Below are 22962 nucleotides of genomic sequence, written 5' to 3' on the forward strand. Positions count from 1 at the left end.
AGGACAGTTAACCACCACCACGATGGCTACTGTATGCTACTCCACTCCTGGTAGAGACAATCAATTTCAGCCGGAGACCTAAATGCATAGACGGAACATGTACATTTGGATGAGCTGACGAGGGCAGATGAAGCGAAGCGACACGAGAGACCTGACCTCCAGACGCCCAGGCTAAACCACGGTGACCTGGCACCTCCTCCTCCCTATCATCACAACTCACCACCACACCTCGCTCGCATCCGGGCAGTGACTAACCTGTACACGCCCACTAGCCTTGACCTCGGCAACTGGCCGCACTTGTGGAAGGGAGAGCACTTCTAGCCTAGACTCCCTTGGGCAACTGAAGATGTCTGGAAGTTGAAAAGTTGGTTTCAAACTTACCCAGGGAGAATGTATTGTAGATTTCAGCAAAGTCATCTCCTTGACTGAAAAGAAAGTGCCACATAATTGGAAGGGAAAATGGCGAATTCGACAGATGGATTGTTTTCGCAGAACACACTCGACAATATCTCACAAACGGAACCGCTACGGGCAATACGGGAGAATGCTTACGGGGTAAAGAAGAACACCTTGCATATAACATTGTGAACAGAATGAGTGCTAACTTAATTTTAGCATTTATTATGCAGATAGCCTGATCTACATTTTTAAGACAAGTCTATTTATTGAATTAATGTAATTAGGCAATATGCAGCAAAGGTAACTTATGTAGTCAAATAAATGCAAAAGTGAAACAAGTGAATTATAAAGCGACAATTCTGTGCAGTCATGAATTGATGGATGACTGACAGATAATTGCATTGGTTAATAATTCATGCATGTCCACTTGGAAATATGAATATAAGTTTGTGTCATATAGGCTAATATTATCTTAAAAGGTGTCGGTTTTGACAGTGAGTTTAGCCTACCTTGTAATTGATATTCTTCTACTTCAGAAATAATGTTAACAGTGTTGACAACATTAGCCATAATCATAATAAACCCTCATTGGTTTTCATGTAAACCGCAAGCTTCAGCTGTCTGGTTTAACCGCATTAACTGATGCCAGTGTAATAGCACCCAGTCATTCCACTGAGAGTATATATTCACTTCCGTTTCAAGCCTTGCACATCTATCATTTATTTGTATCCATTCATCCTGCAAGACTGTCCAACCATAGAGAAACAATGTTCTACTTTTCAATTCAACTGTTCCCCTTGCATTCCTGCAGTTATCCTTTATCCCAGACTGACATCAGAAGTCAAGTGCTTAGAGTTTTTTTTGTGCTGCTCTGAACATCTGTTTGATCACCAGAAATCTCTGATTCATTGGCAGCTCTGACTGAAGTGTCTCAGTACGTACTCACTGAGTAAGTGGCAGTGGATAAAAGTGGCTCTGCATGTGATGTATATTCAGTAGATATGCCTGTGAACCTGGGATTCAGGAACATAATGTAGCCCTGTTGTGTAGCGCTTAGTAGTAGAGTGAGGGGGGGGGGGGGTGACGTTTGCTCACTCCTAGTGGCACTACGATGGAGCTGTCCTTCTCTCTGGCGTTGCCACAAGCACTGTGCAGTGTGCACAGTGTTGCCTACAAACAGCCGCTGTGGTACTTGTGAATTCTGCCCACGTGTTGCATTTACATTTTTCAGTCTGGAGCTTGTAGATGAGTCTCGCTGTAGTACTATGCATGCTGAGTGGCATTTTATCAGCTGATTCATAAACAAACAAAACCACCAGCATTTCTTTTCTGGGGAGAGTTATTGCTGTTGGGACATCTTGAGATGTGATTGGCTGTGGTTATTGCTGTTGGAACATCTTCAGATGTGATTGGCTGTGTGTTGTAGTCTCCCTTATTGTAGACAAACTGACAATCACACAAAGACACATACATTAATTTTCTCAGTTGCTATCTTCCTCTCTCTCTCTCTCTCTCTCTCTCTCTCTCTCTCATACTCACATACACACACACACACACACAAACACACACACACACACACACACACACACACACACACACACAAACACAGTCACAGATTTGTCCTGATCTTTGTGTCTGCACAATTTCTTGAGGCACATTTTGCTTCTCATGTACAAACAATAACACAAGAGAACTGACCCACGGGGCCTCCCACTGTAAGGGTCGGGGGGCTGGGCAGGAGAAAGAATGGCATCACTGTCCCTCTTAAACAGCCTCTCAGCTCTCACCAGACCGCTCCATACACCCCCCCATATTTCGTCAGACCTTAGCCGCCCCTGGGCGCAAATCGCCCCACCCCGGAGCACAAATCGTCTTTGTCCACCCAGCACAAAGGGCCAGCCTGTCTGTCCGGCACCCTGCGCTGCGTCTCTGCTGGGCACTGGCGAAAGAGCCGCGGTCTCGCTACCTCTGCCTCCGCCTCAGCCCCTTCTGCGGCATCTGTCTCTCACTGTCTGCGCCCGCGTGGACAACGTCCGGCGTGCCGTATGTATGTAACGTTAGCTCAGAGTCAGGCAGCAAGGCAGGGCATGAGGGTGACTCATCCACAGCAGCGGAGGTGAAGTCATAGCTGGGACGACTAGGCATGGCAAGGGAGGAGGGGTGGGTAGGGGGATTCTGGTCATGGCATCATTGCTCGTTACTGATATTGTGGTCAGTGAAGTGAACTTAACTTTAAGTCTTTACTGTCAGTTGATGGAAAAAAAGAACATTGTATGTTGACAAGGAGAATGGCATTATATATGAATGTTGGACATCATTAGTATATCATTGGTATGGGGAAAAGTGTGCCGGGGTATGTAGTAACAGTCTCCCCTGTTTTTTCAGTCTCTCTTGTTTCATGCAGAGAACGATGCAAAAATCTAGTTACCTTTGAAATAAATCTTCACAGAGGTATCAAGGTCACTGAAGGTCTGTTTAGTAAACCAAAGAAAGAGCGGAGATTAATGGCCAGTTTGACTGTTTGACCTGGTGCTCAAGCTTCATGGATAATCTGATCACATTTGCACCTGATTTATTTCTGTTGTCCTCCAGAGCTATAAGGAGCAACAGACGCTCACCTGCCAAGAGAACCACTCTAGTTCAGGAGTGATCGAAATGTCTTCTTTTTCACCAGCGTTTGCTGTTTTTTGTTTTTTTTCCCTCCTCTCCTGCCTTTGTTTTCGTTTCAGAGGACAGTCGAGTGCTCATATCTAGCTTGTTCTGACTGTGTGTGTGCGTGTGCGCCAAGCACACAGCCTTTTTACAGGTGCTTCCTGGGAACCACAGCTGAAGACACCTCTCAGCATGGAGGTATCCTTGTGTCTGATTCACACATTATAATATCAACCTGTTGCGCTTTCACAGCACACACACACAGCAACATTAGCAAGCTGGCTGAGCTAAAACACAACACACAGCAAATGTTCCAATATGTCAAAACAAGTCAATTTATTTATGTAGCACATTTTACGCAACAGGGTTGACCCAAAGTGCTTTACAAATGATTACATATGAATAATAGCAAAATACCAAATCATAATACAATACAAAATACACATGCCTCTCACATGGCTAATCAGTGCTTTTGGAAAGAGATAAGGGCTGTGCTAACAGATATGATGGCATATGGCATTTCAAGACAACACTGTCACTGTTGTGAGAGAGTGGAGCCCACCAGCATTATGTAACGCCCATTGCTGTTTGTTTGGACTAACAGAGACCCTTTTATTTCCTGCAACAAGCATATGGTGGATGTATTTTGTTTAGGATGTTACTCAATTGCTGCTTATTTGGAGCCAGAAGAGGCCATTTGCACTGAAGCAATGTGTTACAGGATTAGTCCACTGGTGAAAAGGGATGCATTTGAACGTGATTTACATTTCATACAGATGTGGCGACCACAAGCAATGAATGATGGACATTATTATGCTTCGGTGTCAGGTTTGCAATCAAAGAGAGGGCACCATTTTTTCTTAAAGCTTACTATAAATGAGCTCAGTACAGCATTTCTGTGAGATCTGTGTTAAGACACCATTCATTCTGTGATAGTGCTATGGCTTGTTCGAACTTGCAAAATGTTTCCTTGAGATAAACCTTACTGACTGAGCATCAAATTGAATATGATCCTGTAGCTCATCTGTTAGAGCAGTACGTTGCTAACAACACCAACATCCTGGATATGATTTCTAGTTTCTTTGGATAAAAACTTTCATACTTCATATTTCAATAACTCTGTTATAGCAAATATCCTTGATTAGTTCCTTCCACTTCAACCCTCTCTGGTTATAGTATCACACTGGTCCATCCGGTTGCTCCTCTGAGTGCTTATCTAGCAGGGTAATGTTTGCCAAGTGGGCCAGTGTGGAGTGGCCACTCCCAGTCTGTGATCCTGTTTTCTGCACACCCTCTTCCTGGAACAGGAAAGCTAGTCCTGTCCGCTGCCAACAGCAGCACAGAAACCTGTCCAGAAGACTGGCTCTGTTTGAAGAGACATGATGGCAGTTTATTTCAGCTCCAGTCCCAGAGCCTAGAAACAATGCCAAGGCTTTTACAGCTGAGTTTGTACCTGGATGGACAGGAGAAGTTACTGCCGCTTGTTTAGGTGTTTAGGAGTTTAGCAAGTGGTAAACAGCAGTAAACAAATGAGTAGAAGTCTGCCCTGTGAGTTGAGTAAATGTTTTGACCCTCAGGTCAGCGATTTGGCCTGGGCTGACTTCACTGTAGCAGCTCATTTGTGTGTAGCAGACAGAGTGCGTTGATTTTGTGCTCTTGGGTGATGTGTGGTATGCCATGCGGTGCATGTATAACCCCACGCATATTGGATTATATACACACACATGAGTACACACACACACACAACAACAACAACACAATCTCACTGAGCGATAGGCATAGAGACTCTTTCTCTCTCTCTCTCTATAATTTCCTCTCCCTTGCTCTACCTATTTATAATGTGTTTTCTCTCTTCACCTCACCCAGTAAGGTCACAGCATCACCATCTATTGCCATTATAAGTATCTATGGCAGGCTGCTCGCTCTCCAGGGCCCAGGGACTTCTGGGATTGTTTCACTTAGAAGGCCGATGGCTCCCAGGTGACTCCTGTCACAGCCATCCATTTGTTGTGTTTACTGCAGGGGCGGGTCGTTCCACCTGTTCCGTGTCCATAGAATGAAGACTTGGCCAAAAGACACATGATGCCCTTTATATCCTCAGTCAGATTTTGAGATTGGCTGTGCATTGACCCGTGACGGCATCAGAGGCGCTGTGCAGTAGATTGGATTTGATGCGCGGCGTATGGTGTCATTTGTCCGTGCTTCGCTCTGAATTGATTACTGAAATGGCAGGTCGTCAGGCTTGGCTCTTTGTTTGCTTTACTCCAGCTGTAACGCTCATCTTGTTGGGAGGGCGATTGTTTATTCTGCCATTATGGTGGAGAAAAGCATCAAAGCGATGCTTTGGCACATTTAAAAGGGCTCTGCACTGCCCGTGGGAAGTGTGACAAATGCTTCCTTGAAACCAAAAGGTCCACATGAACCATAAGTGTGGCATAAATAGACTTTTATGGTTTGCTAGGTGCCATTTGCCCATTCCCTGAGAGATATGGTCTTAAATGGCCATGATGAGATGTGTAAACATCACAGTCATTTTTGTGTGCCAATGGGCAATGCCTGTTGTCTTGAATTTGTGTCGCTCTCATGTGCTGTGATAACATACAGTATACAGTCTTTTAGTGATGGGACTTACTTGACACATATTGTAATAGGATATGCTAAGGATGTGTGTGTATATCATGGTGTATTTGTGTGGCAGTTTGTACTATAATCAGTGCTTAATGTCAATTCTCTCTCTTGTAGACCAGGGGTTCCCAAACTTTTCAACCCGCGACCCCCAAGATAACCGTGCCAGAGACTGGCGACCCCCACTATCCCTGGATGTGACTCAAAAAATAAAATAAAATGTGCGCACCGGCCACACGCACTAGGCTTATCCAAACACGGGCTTAACGACAACACAAAAGAACAGAGCAGCCTGTTATTATTTTACATATAGAAATTTACTATATGATAAAAGCAGAATACCTTAGTCAAAAAATAATATCCATGTAACATGAGTGCACATTATTGCTGTCGTGCAAATTTAACTTTGAAACATTACTTTAATTTCCATTTTAACAGAAGAATATCTCATTCAGGGTAATATGCACAAACTGTTGTAAACATATGTACATTGTTGCTGCGTAAATTTACATTTTGGCAACTATGTTTCAGCGTTAATCTCATCTAATGAGATGGATGCGCGCTATGCGCGGAACACAGCAAGTCCATTCTTGGTTTAATTGTGGAGACGGCCACACGGAGATCATCCTCCACATTTAGACGCGATCTGTATTTGTTTTTAATATATGTCAGTGCAGAGAAAGTCTTTTCGCACAGGTATGTGGAGCCAAACGGTGTCAGTACGTCCATCGCGGCCTTGAATAGCTGTGGATATTCCCTCTCGACTGAAATCCAGAACTCAGCAAGCGTCTTGGAATTAAAATCTGTCTTTAAAGTGCGGTCAAGTGAATTTATGGAAATCATTTCGCGACCCACCCCTCGGCGTCCCGCGACCCCCCGGGGGGTCCCGACCCCCACTTTGGGAACCCATGTTGTAGACCAGTGGTCCCCAAACTACGGCCCGCGGGCCAGATACGGCCCGCCACCTTATTTTGGGTGCCCCCCCAAAACATATCTGTGGTATATAGCATCTGGCCCGCACAAGAGTATGACATCGCCAAACTACCTCCGTAATTTCCCCCATTCATTCTCTATGGCGAGTCTTAACAGTACACGTGTAATACTGTTTTTGTCCACTGGTGGTTGTTTTGGCGCCGTTTCGCGTTTACCATTGAAAACGGAATGAAATGTAGGCTTACCTGCAAACAATGTAAAGAGGCCTATGCTGACTGACTGCATCAATGCTCAAAGTATTCTAAAAGTTTATCAATTAATTGTTAATAACTAACTAACTAACTTCTATTCAAGTCATATTTCTGGACTTCCTGGGATAATTATTTCTATTTTTTATTCACTCGTCCAAATTCACACTTCACAAAGTTCTCATCAGGTGAGTGAAAGTTAGAATGGTGGTCATTTCAGATGTTTTTGCCAGCACATAAAACTCTCATAGTTTGATTATTAAATTATTTGTAGGATATTGCTTGTTCACAACTTCAGCTGTGTATGCAAAGACACAGAGTTCAGAGTTCACACATTTTAGATAAAATATACTTTTGGGACTCCCTGCTAATACTTTTGGGAATGCTAAAGTCTTTTTTATTAGTATTATTTCATTTGAGCTACATTTTACATGGCATGATGGCAATATAAACACAGCTAACAATGGTATTAAATTGCAGTAGTCTATGATTAAATGTAATGGAATATTCAACTAAGGTAGACTGTTGTTGTTCACAGCACTAAGCTATTTAAGGTTACTGATATACTCCGAGTCTCTGGCCCTCTCTTAGAGCCAGGCATAGTGAGCTGGCCCTCGGAAGAAAAAGTTTGGGGACCACTGTTGTAGACTATAAACAACTGCAGTCTTGGATAGTTGGGGTTTCTGTTTGTGTGAAACTGTGTGCATTGTACACAAGGTGTATTTTGGACATGTGTATGTGTATGTGTCGTGTAGACATACTCAAATGTGCTGCTTGGACTAGCAGCATGTGCTCTGTGTGCTATCGACTGATAAGTAATTACTGCTGTGCTGTTTATGTTTGGCAGTGGGCAAGCAATAAGCATCTAAGAAGCGATAAATAGAAAGCATGTAGTGACAGCATGTTTATCCAAAACTGTGAAATTGTGGTGATTTCGAGGTTAATAAAATCCACTACAAATAATGCAGAAAAACTATGATTTTGCAAATTACAAAATGCAGGGAATCCTTTAGTGTACATGAATTTATGAAATCACAAGATCACAGGGACTGAATAATCTAAGAATAAACACAAATGCATCACTATGACACTGCTGTTTGCCATGGTGTGTGTATTCTTAGATGATATGTTTCACTCGGTACACTCTCCTAGTCTATTTTGAGGGAACTCTGTTTGGCACTCCACAACATGCTGCCAATTTCCGCCATATTTTTATGCATGTCTGCATGCTGACAAGTGACATTTAATGCAGAGTATGGCTGGGCAATTAACCAAAAATGTACTGAAACCAACATTTAGAATACTTTTCTCAATGCGTACATTCATGAACTGTCCCCTTAAAAAAAACACTACTTTGTGTTCAGTTTCATGCCTCCGTCCTGTCTTACTAACACTAGTCTGAGTTCACTTAAAGCTGGTGGCATGAATGACGCAAAGCTAAGCCAACAAGCCTGGGTCTGAGCAGATTATACTGTAACACAGTTTCTGTTATTTTTGCTATTTACTCCTCCTGATCAGATGACTGTCTAGGGAGTGTAAAAAATATAATTGTGATATTGATTTGATGTCATGTCACCCAGCCCTAAGTGGAGAACATGTCCCAGTAGAGAAGGTAATGGTGAGCAGGTGCCAGGCCGCCAGTTAGAACCAGGGCTCTGGTTACGGTGGGAGTTAGAACCAGGGCTCCGGTTATGGTGGGAGTTAGAACCAGGGATCTGGGTACGGTGGAAGTTAGAACCAGGGCTCTGGTTACGGTGGGAGTTAGAACCAGTGATCTGGTTACGGTGGGAGCTAGAACCAGGGCTCTGATTACGGTGGGAGTTTGTTGATTCTCCTGTTTGCTTTAATGGGAGGTTCTGGGATGAGTCGGGCAGCTGCTTCCTCTCTCCAGATGACTCACTTCACCGCTCCCCCCGTATCCGTAATTCCTCCACATATCCGTTCCCTCATAGCTTCTTTCATTCCCATGTATGAATTCACCCACCCATCTTGCCTATGAATTGCCCAAATTGGATTTGCTGCAGGCAGGAGGTTAGGGTAGGGGTGGGGTGAGGGGGATCGGGAGTCTAGAAGCGCTTTGAAACAGCTGGTTTCTGAAATTATCTCATTTACGCTTCATCAATTATGTTGCAATTATGGCTGCTGGAAACCTCTTGATAGTTCCTCCACGTTTCCTGGGGCGCTAAGCTGGCAGTAGCAATAGAACCGTGCTAATGCTGCTGTTAATGTTGGTGTATCTCTCTCACGTGCCGTGTTACCAGGCTGTATTACATGTGGTATCAGTGTGGTGAATGAATGAGTCATTCAAATGTGTGTGTAGGCATGTGCATGCATTTATTTTAGTTGTGTGTATGTATATGTATGCATACTTTGTATGTGTGTGTGTGTGTGTGTGAACCACATGAGATGTATAAGTTATAAGTGCAGGATGTTGTGTTGAATCACCCAACATGCTACAAAACCTTCCCAAGAGCTAATGGCAGCCCTGTCCTGATGACAAACATGGAGCCCTCTGTCAGAACTGACAGCTTGCATCTCTCTGTGCCACTTCCTCAGGGACCTGCTCAGGCTGACAGACAGCATATGAGCAACAGTAGCTCGGCTGCTGCTCTGGGTTGCACTCTCATAGGAGATAATGAGGGAGTAGAGAGAGAGATGGGAGAGATGGAGCGTCTGGAGTGTCTTCAGTTGACTAATCACTGCCTCTCCTTGTACTCACTGTGCTTCTCCTTTATAGACGTACACCCAAGGAATCATCATTGCAATATGTGGAAACTTTCTGATCAGCATATCTTTAAATATCCAGGTATGATTTGCAATGCCAGTGTCTTGGTATTCCATTCTTTTTCAACGGTATATATTTCACATCACTAGTGATGTTAATGGTAGTATGTATGATTATTGATGTATGTGTGATTATTGATTGATGGATAAGTATGATTCCTGTATACAACCATGGCATTTCATTTGGGATTGTGTGTTTGTTTGTGTTTGCAGAAGTACACCCATGTGCGGCAGTCCCAGCGGGGCTCCAGTCAGCCCTACTATAAGAGTGCGCTGTGGTGGCTGGGCATCTCCCTCATGGGCCTGGGGGAGCTGGGCAACTTTGCAGCCTATGGCTTCGCCCCGGCCTCTCTCATCGCACCCCTGGGCTGCGTCTCTGTTATAGGTAAACAGCGCTCCCTCACCGCCACGCCTCTGGCTAATCCTCAATGCCTGGATAGACACTGACCAATCGAAGATCTGCCTAATGTTATGAGTAGCCAATCACACAGCAGAGATTCAATTTGACCCTATCCCATTCCCCCCACTTTCACCACTGTCATGCTTGGACATCCTGTGTTAATACCTCAACCAATAAGGATTGTGGATGAGGTTGTTTCCAACCAATGGCACAGCAGAATTCCAGCCCAGCTCCGTCCCATCTTAACCAGCAGGTGTTCTGGGCCAACCGAGTGATGGCAGGTTAAATACTGCTGCAGGTTTGCACGTCACCTGTGACTCCTGTTGGCAGTGACATTGCTGAGTCACCTGTGTTAATGAGGCCTATTATTAGACCTCACCTGTGTTAATGAGGCCTATTATTAGACCTCAGCTGGGCCTGGTGCCTCTGGCGGCTTGCCATCCACAGCGAGCGAGCGAGCGAGCGCGCGCACCGATAAAGTCAGCACAGATGTGCTTTTAAAGTCATCAACGCTGGGGAATTAAACCATTAGTCACCAGAAAGCCATTTGTGGTGAAGGCTAATTAATGGCGCGAGAGAGTTTAGCCTGCTAGGCTAATGTTGTAATGTTTGAGTCAAGCTCATTCTCAGATGCTGTTTTGCCTAATAGTTGGTGGTAAAGAATTAAATTGATCTCGAGAGAAGCTGAGTCTGTGATGAGTCTGGCCCTGATCTGATGTGGAGTTGCCGGATCCACTGGACCCAACCCAAACCCAAGCCAGATCCTTTCTGTATTCACACACTGTCTAAAGCTGAGTATACATAGGGCAGTTTTTTGAGCAATGCAGTGTTACTGACCGACGTTGTTTGGCACTGATATTTGGCAACAAGGTTTAAATCAACAAACTTAAATCAATCAGAACATCAAGAACATCATGCTGGGATTACCCGGCAGCACTGCTTAAAGATCTGCGTCTTGTATTGTGTGCTTAAGAGATGTGTGAAAGTGCTCCTGGATCCTGCTGTGACTGACACCCAGCTGAGTTGGGTGTGTGTGTGTGTGTGTGTCCCAGCACCCTGCAGCGGCTCTTCTTAAAGACCAGAGCTGTCTCCCTTCATGAATGAGGGACTGATGCAACATAGAGGAAGCTCTGAGCGAGAGTGAGCAGAAGAGGGGTTGACATCACACGCATACACACACACACACACACACACACACACACACACACACACACACACACACACACTTTGCGCTGACAGAGTAGCACCCTGGGAGACTCTGGAGCAAAGAACAGCTGCTCTTATCCTGCTGAAACCAGAAAGCCATTCAGCAAGAGAGAGAGTGCGACACCCTCCCCTGCCGCCGCCACCACCATCAAACTTCCAGCCTTCTCCCATCGCCTGCTGCGTTGGCCCTGGTGGGGTTGGATCCCCCCCGATGGCAGGCAGGCCTGCTGGTGATAGATGAGGGCACATTAAGGCCTAATCATATTCTTGTCATGGAGCTGTCTGCTGCTGCGCCTGCGTTGCTCCGCAGCCGACAGCTCCGAGCCGCGTACAGGGAGCAATTACTCGCATCTCTCACACAAAGGGTGGAGGCGAGACTCATCAGCTCACTGTGTGTGTGTGTGTGTGTGTGTGTGTGTGTGTGCGTGCGTGTGTCTGTGTGTTTCTGTGTCTGTGTGTGTGTGTTTCTGTGTCTGTGTGTGTGTGTGTGTGTGTGAGTGTGTGTGTGGTATGTGTGTGTGAGAGTGAGTGAGTGTGTGTGTGTTTTTTCCTTGTTTCCACTTGCCCGTTAGTAATTGAACGCTGTGCTTACTGACTGCCTTTGCATTGTGTCTCCAGCATAGTCATGGCATGACATGGCTCCGTGTAGGCGAAGCAAAGATAAGACGTCAGCCATTTTGCTTACATCCGAAAGGCCACTGCATTCAGCTGGAGACAAAAGACTGCACAGAAAAGAAAGCCAGTTTTATATAAGGGGGGCCACAGACTTGACTCAGAGTTTGTGTTGTTGTGTGACTTTAACTCTGTTCAGTGTCGACTGTCTGGTGTCACCTGGAACAGAGCTGAGTGTTGGCTGAACAGACACTATGAAGCGTTCACAGCACGTGACTGGTGTCTGTCTGTCACACTGCGATCCGTTATCTGCTCACTGCTCATTTTCCTCATTGATGAATGCGTCCACGTGAGCCTTAATGGAAATAAAAAAAACAGAGAACCAAAAGACACTGAAATGTAAGGGGTTGCAAAACAATAAATAGAACAACAGCTTGTGTGTTGTGAGTGAGCTGAGCTGACATTACCAGGCACTACAAGAATGGTTGGTCTGGTTTGTGTGATCCCCACACAGCCATATGTACTGTCTCTCCAACACACATAACCCATGAGAGTGACAGGCTAGAGAGCCACATGGAGTGGCCTTGGCTGATGGATGTAGCGTGTTAGCGCTCGCGCTGGCTGAAGTCCCTTCTGACCCTCCTGTCGCTCCAGTGACCCCGCTATTAACAACCTTCCCACCGCCATACTGCAAGTGACGTTGCCATGGTTACCCTCTCCGAACCTCCTTGTTCCGAGGGGGTTGGAAAAAAGAAAAGCGAGAAACATCGTTGTTTTGTGCCTGTGTGCCAAACGAGGCGGGTAGATAATTAATGACGAGTTTGTCCTAGCGTAACTGGTCCTAATGCACTGATGATCATTACTGGCGGCTACATGCGAATGGTGGCTGTGGAACAGTGCACTGTCACGGCTTTCCCCTGCGTGTTCACTCCAACAAGTGTCTCATCAGCTTTGCCAGTCTTTAAGCCATGGTGAGCCCCTCACCCAGACTGTGTGCTCTGCTCCTGCTGTCTTTTGTAGCCACTGAGATGAACTGTGTCACCAGTCTGCCCTGGCATGTGGTCGTGCAGGTTGTTATGTGTGTGGAGAGTGTGCTCCAGTTGTTAACAGTTGACAGTTGTTTGTGTGTGGACTATCTCATTTCCTCTGTACACTACCCCCTCATGTCTCCTGGTGGTTTTAATCCACTTCATCGCCCCCCTCCCCTACTGTGACCAATCCCAGTTAATGTGAATAGGAAGTTTTTTTTTTAAATATGAAGTTGATTTGATCGAGACTGTTTATGTCAACAGTTCGAGCAGCTCTTTTATGGCACTAACAGCTCTCACAGGTCTCGTTTGAGGGTGCTTTGGAGAGATTGTATCTCGTTTGGTTTGATTTTTAAAATGAGCATTCTGTCCCCTACTGTGCACATTTTGTGTAGCCTCCCAGCATCCCTCATAGATCAGCACAGTGTGCACACAGAAGTCCCAGTATGCCTCTCATATCTCAAGAAGTTTTTAAAATTACTTTTGAGTAAAGTCCATTGTTTGTTCAGTTATATGATATTTAAAAAAAAAAACAGTTTGGAACCTGTTTTGACATATAAAAACCCTATATCCCATATGGCAGTGACAAATGCCCTCCCATTCACTGCGTTTTTACTTAACAGATTCCCCCCCATTCGAGTGGGTTTGTTGCCAAAAGCGGTGCGGTTGGATGAAATGGAAACTGTCACCTCCTGAACCACAATCCATTTTCCCATTAGAAAAGCAGCTCTGCCTCTCACTTGAGCCTGCCAAGTGTAACAGATATTACATGGCTCCCTGGTGGTGATGGCTGGTGTTATTTGGCCTGGCTCCAGTGGAGTGTCTCATCCATGCCTCTTCTCTCCTCCCCTCTTTCTGCCCCTTCACAGCCAGTGCCATTATCTCCGTGGTTTTCCTCAAAGAGAGTCTGCGTGCCTCCGACCTGCTCGGTAAGATCATGTTGGAGCGGCATGCCCGAGTTGTGTTATTGCTTTCTCTAAGGTTACACAGTTTCTACCTGGTCTTACCTCAAAAGCCATGTTATTATTTTTTATTGTGGATGGGAGACTGAGAGAGAGAGAGAGAGAAAGAGAGAGAGAGAGAGAGAGAGAGAGGGGGGGGGGGGGAGCTCTGATGAAGCTTACTGGAAGGCTGTGTTCAGGTCATTGAATAAATGTTGTTTTCATGTCAAAGTCAATAACACTCATACAATAATGACCTCAAAAGACATTCTTGTTCTAAAGAAATTGTTGGTAATGATATTTCTACACTTTAGTCATTAGTCATTTAGAAGACAGCAAGGATGACCTCATTCAATAAACAATAAATCTCTTTCATGCTTCTGGCAACCATAAACCACAAAGGAAATAACATTTTAACATACTTGTGTCTGCGTTAGAGTTGGCTTTTATTGTCCAATAAAAACAAATGAACTCCCGTCTGGCTAATGGCACGCTCTTTGTGTTGACTGCAGGGGGAGCTCTTGCAATCACTGGGACGTACCTCCTGGTGACCTTCGCCCCCCACTTCGCCCCTCATGTCACTGCAAACATGGTGGAGAGGAGCCTGATGAGCTGGGAGTTCCTCACCTACATTGTGAGTGTGTGACCAATGACTGGATGGTATGGATGGATGTCCTTCTGCAGCAGACACACACGTGGGAGCAGCATTACAGCTCTCATTATCACTGTGGAGAGAATGACAAAACATTTATATTCAAGTCAGTAATGAAAAGGTTTCCCTCATTCAGTGTTCTAGAGGGCCTGAGGGACGGGGAGAGAGCCTGAGCCACCGGTTGCCCCTGGAGCTGACACTGTGCCACTGCAGCCCTGTGTAGCCCTACTGGTCGCTCATGGCTCTTTAATTCTGCCTCAGATTAGTAATTATTTATTCACTTTGATGGACAGCAATGCATCATTGTGCCGTGATATTCTAAAGAAATTAAGTCAAACTTGGACGGCCATATTGGCAAAATGTGTCTGTTGTGTGCAATAAATAAAACAAAAAATAATCTAGAACTAACCATATTTGGTTGAATCCAAATCCATTTTTAGTTCCTTCTGGTGGCTGTACTTTTGACTGAGCATAGGCTACGCTGTCCATAATTATTTTTACAGTCAGATGCAAAACATTTTACATTGTCATTATAGACTGTATAGGCAGTCTGAACAGATATACATTTTCATTACTAAGTGTACTCCCTGAGTGGTGAAACCATGATCTCGGTGTTTTGTTAGCATACTCCTCTTCCCAAATCCTACCACCAGAGTGAGGAGCACGTTAAATCCCCACCTTCTGTGTCACGCCCGTAGCATCACGATGTTACTCACCCTGCTTCTGAGATCGAGTTGAGCAGCTAAGTCGAGCTGAGTGTGAAATTACCATCGTGTGAAAGTCTCCCAAGACCTCCTCCAGCAGGTGTGATCATACCTGGAGGTGTGAAACGTAGGCCACTGAAACTAATGGCAGCGCAAATGAAACACCTCTTCTGTGTGTGGCCTCAGTGTGTGGATTTGTGGCATCAGAAGACTGAGGGCCCTACGCTGAAAGCACATCAATAATAAAAAAAACCCCACTTAAACTGGAGAGGTGAAGAACGGAACGTGTGGAGGTATTTAATGACGGCATGCCCTTGCATCCTCGATGCGGCTCAGCTCAGAAGAACGTTCCGGAGAGATAGCTCTCCCCTGCTGTGCGCGTCACCGCCAAATTCCCCCAGTTCTGATTGCTGATGAACTCGCCTGGCGACCGGAGGCCAGGCTCATTAATAATGCCAGCTCTCCAACATTTCATTCGTCTTGCTCTCGTCCGCCAGGGTAATTTGTTTCAATTAGACCACCACGCTGAGTACTGCTACACCACTGATTAGACAATCAACGCCTACAGCAGCAGTACTAGGAGGAGTCCCTGTCCCTCTTTCTACACAGACCCTACACAGAGTCAGTTGCCTGGTGTATCTCTGTATTTCATTGTGTTCATAGTTCATAGGAGTGTAATGTTAAGGGAAGGGGTTGCCTTTCAGCACAATTGTCACATAAACCAAGAAAAATAGGAGAGAGGCCGCACTATGCATACATACTCTTTTATTTGCACATACGCGTTTCGGCGTGTGCCTTCTTCAGTGCTGAAGAAGGCACACGCGTAAACGCGTATGTGCAAATAAAAGAGTATGTATGCATAGTGCGGCCTCTCTCCTATTTTTCTTGTATGTATAACTATCCAGGCCAGCACTCTTAAAGTTTAGAAATAGACAAATTGAGTGAAGCCTGCTCCTATCCTCACTCACATAAACCAAGATCAAGAGACATACATGCTGATCAGTGGGACATCATGTCTTGTGCTTCAGAGACTATTTCCACTCTTGTGCTCCAGAGACTCCACTCCATTAATTTCATTAAACTGCATGTACAGTGGAGCATTTGTTGTGTGGTATTTGTGTGACGTTAATCGCACTCGGTCTCTCTTTGTCAGTTTGTGGAGGTGATTGCGTTCTGCATCCTGCTGTACCTCTACAAGTGCAGGAAAATGAAGCACATTGTGGTCATCATGTTGCTCGTCGCCCTGCTCGGTAAGGACCAACGTTTACACACAACTCTGAGGATGCCCTCAGTTGATCATCACAAACCCAAATCATCTCCCTCACTGCATCTGTGTGTGTGTGTGTGTGTGTGTGTGTGTGTGGTTACAGCATCTGTAACGGTCATCTCAGTCAAAGCCGTGTCTGGCATGATCACAGAGTCCATTCAGGGGAACCATCTCCAGTTCACCTACCCCATCTTCTACGTCATGTTCATCCTCATGGTGGCCTCCTGTGCTTTCCAGATCAAGTGAGTCGCGCCATAGCAATCACCATAGCCAATCACCATAGCCAATCACCATAGCAATCACCATAGCCAATCACCATAGCCAATCACCATAGCAATCATCATAGCCAATCACCATAGCCAAACACCATAGCCAATTGCCATAGCCAAACACCATAGCCAAACACCAGAGCCAATCACCATAGCCAAACACCGTAGCTAAACACCAGAGCCAATCACCATAGCCAAACACCGTAGCTAAACACCAGAGCCAATCACCATAGCCAAACACTGTAGCCAATCACCGCTCGGTGTCCAGGAACTGTGGACTTCTTTGAGCATCTTCTGGCTGAAATACTAAAACAACTCAGCTCCTGGGATGTCTACCATCTTCCTGGGAACAGGCATTAAGTCATTAATGAGCGATCAGTAAAGATAATGTCTCTTGCTCTGGGCAAGCATTACACCAGAGAGAACAGAGGCAGAGTTTGATCATCTAAAATCGTACAGTGACAAATTGTTACCCACTACACTCGCTGATCCATATCCAACACCAGTCCAGCAGGTGGGTCAATACACGGTCTTAATAACTGAGTCTACAGTTCAGCTGTGTAATGATGTTGGATTACCTCAGCACAGTAGTGAACAGGTGAAAGGTTAGGTACTCTAGCTAACTGTGTTATCTTTTGGGAAATTATATGATCACCCCAGCAAAACTCTACGTGCTGGTCATCTACCGCCCTCCAGGCCAACTAGGCGACTTTTTGGACGAACTTGACACTCTGCTGTCCTCCATCCCTGAGCATGACTGTCCGCTTCTTGTTCTCGGCGATATCAACATCCACTTAGATGCCCCAGGCTCAGCGGACTTTTTGGCCCTGATCCACTCCTTTGACCTCAAACTGGTTCAAAGCCCACCGACACACAAAGCTGGCAAAGAGCTTGACTTGATCTTCACTCGGAACTGCAGCACAGACACCCTCACGGTGACGCCTCTCCATCTTTCTGACCACTTCTTCATCCAGTTCAACGTCAGCCTGACAGAACAGCCTCCGGCTCCTCAGCCGATGGTCACGTTCCGCCGCAACATCCGGAACCTGTCTCCAACGCACTTTTCCTCTGTGGTTGCCTCCGGTCTACCTCCACTCAACACCTTCTCCTCTTTGGAGGTTAATGAGGCCACAGACTCGCTCTGCTCCACACTGAGCTCGTGTCTAGACGAGCTGTGCCCTCTTACCACAAGGCCAGCTCGATCCAAACACTCTCATCCATGGCTAAATGATACCCTCCGATCGCAGCGCACCAAACTCAGAGCCGCGGAGAGGAAATGGCACAAATCCAAACTAACTGATGACCTCAAAAACTACCAGACACTCCTGACCTCCTTCTCAGCCAGCATCACTGCTGCTAAGACGGCTTTCTACAATGACAAAATCAACAGCGCTACAGACACTCGAAAGCATTTTTTACAAACAAAGTGGCGGCAATCAGCAGTCAATTCTCTACATGCCCACTCAACGCATCTGACTCAGATACCGCACTCCTACAACCTCTAGGGACTGCTAGATCATCTTTTTCAGCATTCACGCCTCTCTCCGAGAATGAAGTATCTAGACTCCTGACATGCAGCCGTTCTACCACATGCTCGCTGGACCCTATACCTACGAGCCTACTTCAGTCCATCAGCCCGACCATCGCACCAGCTATCACACACGTGATCAATGCCTCGCTAACCTCCGGCACATTTCCAACAGCGTTCAAAATCGCCCGGGTAACACCGTTCCTTAAGAAAGCTTCTCTCAACCCTGCTCAAGTCGAGAACTACCGCCCTGTCTCACTCCTGCCTTTCCTATCCAAAGGCATTGAACGAGCAGTCTCCAAACAGGTCTCTGACTTCCTTTCACAGAACAACCTTCTGGATCCAAATCAGTCTGGGTTCAAAAGCGGCCACTCTACCGAAACGGCTCTGCTGTCTGTAACAGAAGCCTTAAAAGAAGCCAGGGCGACCGCTCGGTCATCAGTACTCATTCTGCTTGACTTATCGGCTGCCTTTGACACGGTTAATCACCGCATCCTTCTCTCTATACTCGCTAACATGGGAATCTCCGGTTCTGCTCTCTCCTGGTTTGAATCCTACCTCACAGGACGCTCGTTTAACGTATCATGGCTTGGTCAGCTATCTGCACCTCACCATCTCACCACAGGGGTCCCCCAGGGCTCAGTACTGGGCCCCCTTCTCTTTGCTATCTACACCACCTCCTTGGGACAGATTATCCATTCGCATGGCTTCTCATACCACTGCTATGCAGACGACACACAGCTCTATCTGTCCTTTCCACCTGATGACCCCTTGGTTTCAGCACGGATCTCGGATTGCCTCTCAGACATAGCTACATGGATGAAGGCACACCACCTCCAGCTGAACCTCTCAAAGACTGAACTGCTGGTCCTCCCAGCTAAACCTACCATACACCACGACATCAACATCAAATTTGACTCCCTGTCTGTTTCACCTACCAGGACTGCAAGAAATCTAGGAGTTGTTCTCGACAACCAACTAAACTTCTCAGATCATGTTGCCTCAGTCGCCCGGTCATGCCGTTTCGCACTCTACAATATACGGAAAATCAGGACTTACTTAACTCAAGATGCCACCCAACTTCTGGTTCAGGCAATAGTCATCTCACGACTCGACTACTGCAACGCCCTCCTGACAGGTCTCCCAGCCTGCACAGTGAAACCACTTCAGATGATCCAGAACGCGGCGGCGTGCCTGGTCTACAACCAACCCAAGAGGGCACATGTTACCCCGCTACTCATCCAGCTACATTGGCTACCTATGGCGGCCCGCATCAAATTCAAGGCTCTAACGCTTGCCTACAAAGTAGTCTCCGGTTCTGCTCCCACCTACTTGAATGCCTTCATACAGACATACGCTTCCTCCAGACCGCTGCGCTCCTCAGACGAACGACGTCTAGCTCTACCTCCGGTACGCTCAGGCCAATCCAAACTTTTCTCATCTGTTGTTCCTCGTTGGTGGAACACACTGCCAGTTCCTACAAGGGCAGGGACATCCCTCTCCATTTTCAAAAAACTCCTGAAGACCCAGCTCTTTAGAGAACATCTCCTCTCATAGCAACACTTACAACAAGTCTTGCTGATCGTAGCACTCACCAGCCGTCTTAAACGGACACGTAACTGTTAAAAACAGCACTCACTGATGCACTTATTCTTACTGTACTTATTCTTATGTTTTTTAAATTGTCCTAATATTGTTGAGAATTGCTCTAAAACTTAAACTGTTTACCATGTTGTTAGTCGCTTTGGTTAAAAATGCGTCAGCCAAATGTAATGTAATGTAATGTAATGTAATGTGGCTGTAATTACATGTAGCTTTACCACTTTCGCCTCACAGGTTTCTCAATCAAGCCATGAAAATGTTTGATGCCACAGAAGTCGTGCCAATCAACTATGTTTTCTTCACGGCCAGTGCAATAGTTGCAGGTACCCTTTTTCTTAGTTCTTCGTTGATGTTTCTAGTTACTCCTCCTGGTCATGCTTCCTTTTTTCCTGTTGCCAAAACGTGTCATGAAATGAGACCTTAAGATAGGCAGAGGGCTATGGCCCCCAGTCCTGCAGAGGGTTTATGTGGAAAAACCCTTGACCCTTGGAAACATTTAGAAGTATAAATAGTGTTCAGAAACATGCCACATCATATAGACCAAGTTTAGAAACGTGAAGCAGCATATAACAGGTATTTTCTTTCCTCCCTTTCTTCCCTCCTCTACCTTCCTCTACAGTACTTCTCCTCCTATCACACTCTGGCTAGTACTTATAATGTCTGCACTCTTATCCTCTAATAATAGTATTGACAGACGCAGTGGTAATTCCTAGCTGAGGTCTCCTCTGCACTGCAGCTTGAATATGATTCTCTTGCTGTAAGTCGCTTGGGATAAAAATGTTTGCTAAATGAATACATTTAAATGTAAGCTGTGTGTAGACATCTGCAGCAGCACATAACTGAAGGAGTATTGAGATGTGTGTGTGTGTGGATGTGTGCAGAGGCATATAGAGGGGATAAGTGAAGCTGACCTGTATGACACACCTCTCTCACCAGTGCTCTGATCTGGCCTTGCTATTTGCAGGTATCTTATTCTATCAAGAATTCTTTGGCTTGTCTCCAGTCAACATCCTCATGTTTGTTCTTGGGTATGTATGGAATGCAACGCATGGTGATACTGGGGGTTACCGTAGCCTACTGCTGTTGTGTAACCATTTTGTCTCTTACTTTTCTATATTTCTTTTCTTTTCTCAGATGTCTACTTTCTTTCATTGGAGTGTTCCTGATTGCTCGAACCAGACCTAAAATCAAGACTGACCGTGTGTTCATTAGTATGGGTCAAATCCCAGGTGAGTCATTATAAAATGTTTCAGGATTTTATAAACTGTACAAAAATGTTGTTTTTGTGTTGTGCTGCTGGCACTTTAGTTGTATAATTATAAATCTACTTAATGACAGACTCAGTCAGTTGCTCTCATTACCATGGCAACTACACCACCCAGCCAATTCCTTGTGTTTATCATAAGATGCATCTTTGGTGAAGTTAAGTACACTCAGAGAATATCTAATAGGATGGGCTCTGACTTGTGAACTCTGGGAAAACATGTTCTCTGTGATTACATTCTTATTATTATACTGACCATTTTAATATCAGTGTGTGGGTCAAAGTGCATTATTTCCAATGAGAAGAAATGTCCTCCGATGATATATGTAGGCTATATATGGTTCTGCAGCAGTAGTCTTTATTCTATTCTATTCTTTATTTCATTCTTCTTTAATACTCTGTGGTTATTATTGCAAAGAATTAGGAGATTCCTTTAGCAATGTTCTTGTATTCCCCTTTTTTTTTTTTTTATCAAATTCCCAGGCAATGCTATATTACCTAGAACACTTGTGTTAACCTCACTACTGAATGAAAAGCGTAAGAAAGCTTTCAAGACATTCATACTCATCTCCCTGATGGCGGATTGTTTTCCCTGGTCTGTTTCCCCAATGGAATTTGCCCTCAGTTACATTACACTACACTACACTACTTAGTTAAGGCCACACAATATGTCTGTTACCATGGCGCCAGCGCCACTCTACACAGCTGCTGATGCTGTAATGGGCTTGGGGAGACCCAGGCCAGAGGTGTTCTGATGTCAACTACCGTGTGCCGCTGGCCTTGTGATGACTGACTCCTCTCCGTCTCTCTCTCTCGGTAGGGAAGAGGTGCACTGAGAAAGTCCAGCCAGAGACCAAGAGCAGCTCATACGGATCCCTGGCGTCCAAGCTGATGTGCAACAGAGGAGTGCACACTGATGAGTCCTAGAGTGGTACCACTGGGGCTACAGCATGGCTATACTGTACAGAGAGAGAGAAAGACAATGTGTAATGACTGAAAGAAGAGAGAGTGTGTAAAGACAGCAAGATGGAGGATGGGTCAGGACTAGCCCTGATAGAGTACGCTGACTTGAAAGTGATGTGTGCGTGCTGCTCAACCCTAAGACACTGACTGAAGAAAGGTGTTTGCCTTTAACACAATAACTTCACTCTCAGAGCTCTGCAAGCAATGAAAAAGGGAAATATTCATGAGAAAATAATATTATTTTGTTGTCAAGGCGATATTAACTTCTCTACTGAAATTTAATAAACAATATTATGCCATGATGTGTTGCTGGTGGATGTCTCCCTGGTGGATGTCTCCAAAAGTTAACTAACTAGTGCCACCTAGTGGAGAAATTATTCACATGCATCATATTTACACAGAAAATTAAATTCACATTTTGTCTTTGAGGTGTTTATATTACTGAAGTTGAGGTGGACCTGATGCCAAGTTGTGCCATTCTTGGAAGGCTCCAAACTAGTGAAATTTACAGTGAGATCAGGACATGAAAGCCGTGACCTTAACCACAGTGGTGACGTTCTCAGTCCAACACGCCGCTCCTCGTCTTCATGAAAGGAGCGTTGAATCACTCCTGCTCCCGGCGAGGAAATTCCGTTTTCCACCAGCGCCACCAGCGATGGCAGGACACACACGCATCAAGTATCCCTTCAGAGCTCATTAATGGAGCTGACATCAACGACAGCATCACATGGCAACTAAACAAACAGTGACAAACACATGCATAAGTCTCATACCGGGGCGCCTGTGTGGACTCTGAGATGGCATGGCAACAGCAACCTGGCATCACGTAAGCCATCAAACAACCAGATGACAACAGTTAAAGGACCACACACAGAAGCCGAAGCT

At 45.4% G+C, this 22962-nt stretch overlaps 1 protein-coding gene across 1 annotated transcript; it reads left to right on the forward strand.

The window, feature by feature from the left end:
* nipal2 (NIPA like domain containing 2) lies at positions 1-22376 on the forward strand. The gene is made up of 11 exons (XM_076280922.1): positions 1-555; positions 9595-9663; positions 9855-10026; positions 13757-13816; positions 14341-14462; positions 16338-16434; positions 16555-16693; positions 20085-20173; positions 20815-20878; positions 20985-21079; positions 21935-22376. Exons 1-11 carry the CDS (start codon positions 460-462, stop codon positions 22039-22041), a joined length of 1110 nt encoding a protein of 369 aa, XP_076137037.1. The 5' UTR covers positions 1-459; the 3' UTR covers positions 22042-22376.
* The last annotated feature ends 586 nt before the right edge of the window (positions 22377-22962 follow it).

The sequence above is a fragment of the Alosa pseudoharengus genome, unplaced genomic scaffold (genome assembly GCF_046254945.1).
Source record: "Alosa pseudoharengus isolate Yale_2024_CS ecotype anadromous, Long Island Sound unplaced genomic scaffold, YU_APseudo_1.1 YU_APseudo_1.1_scf_12, whole genome shotgun sequence".
Classification (NCBI taxonomy): Eukaryota; Metazoa; Chordata; class Actinopteri; order Clupeiformes; family Clupeidae; genus Alosa; species Alosa pseudoharengus.

Coding starts and splice junctions, on each gene's coding strand:
- nipal2 (XM_076280922.1), top strand. CDS start 460: ATGGCGAATTCGACAGATGGATTGTTTTCGCAGAACACACTCGACAAT. Junction 16,694..20,084: donor TCCTGTGCTTTCCAGATCAA/GTGAGTCGCGCC, acceptor TTCGCCTCACAG/GTTTCTCAATCAAGCCATGA. Junction 20,174..20,814: donor GGCCAGTGCAATAGTTGCAG/GTACCCTTTTTC, acceptor TGCTATTTGCAG/GTATCTTATTCTATCAAGAA.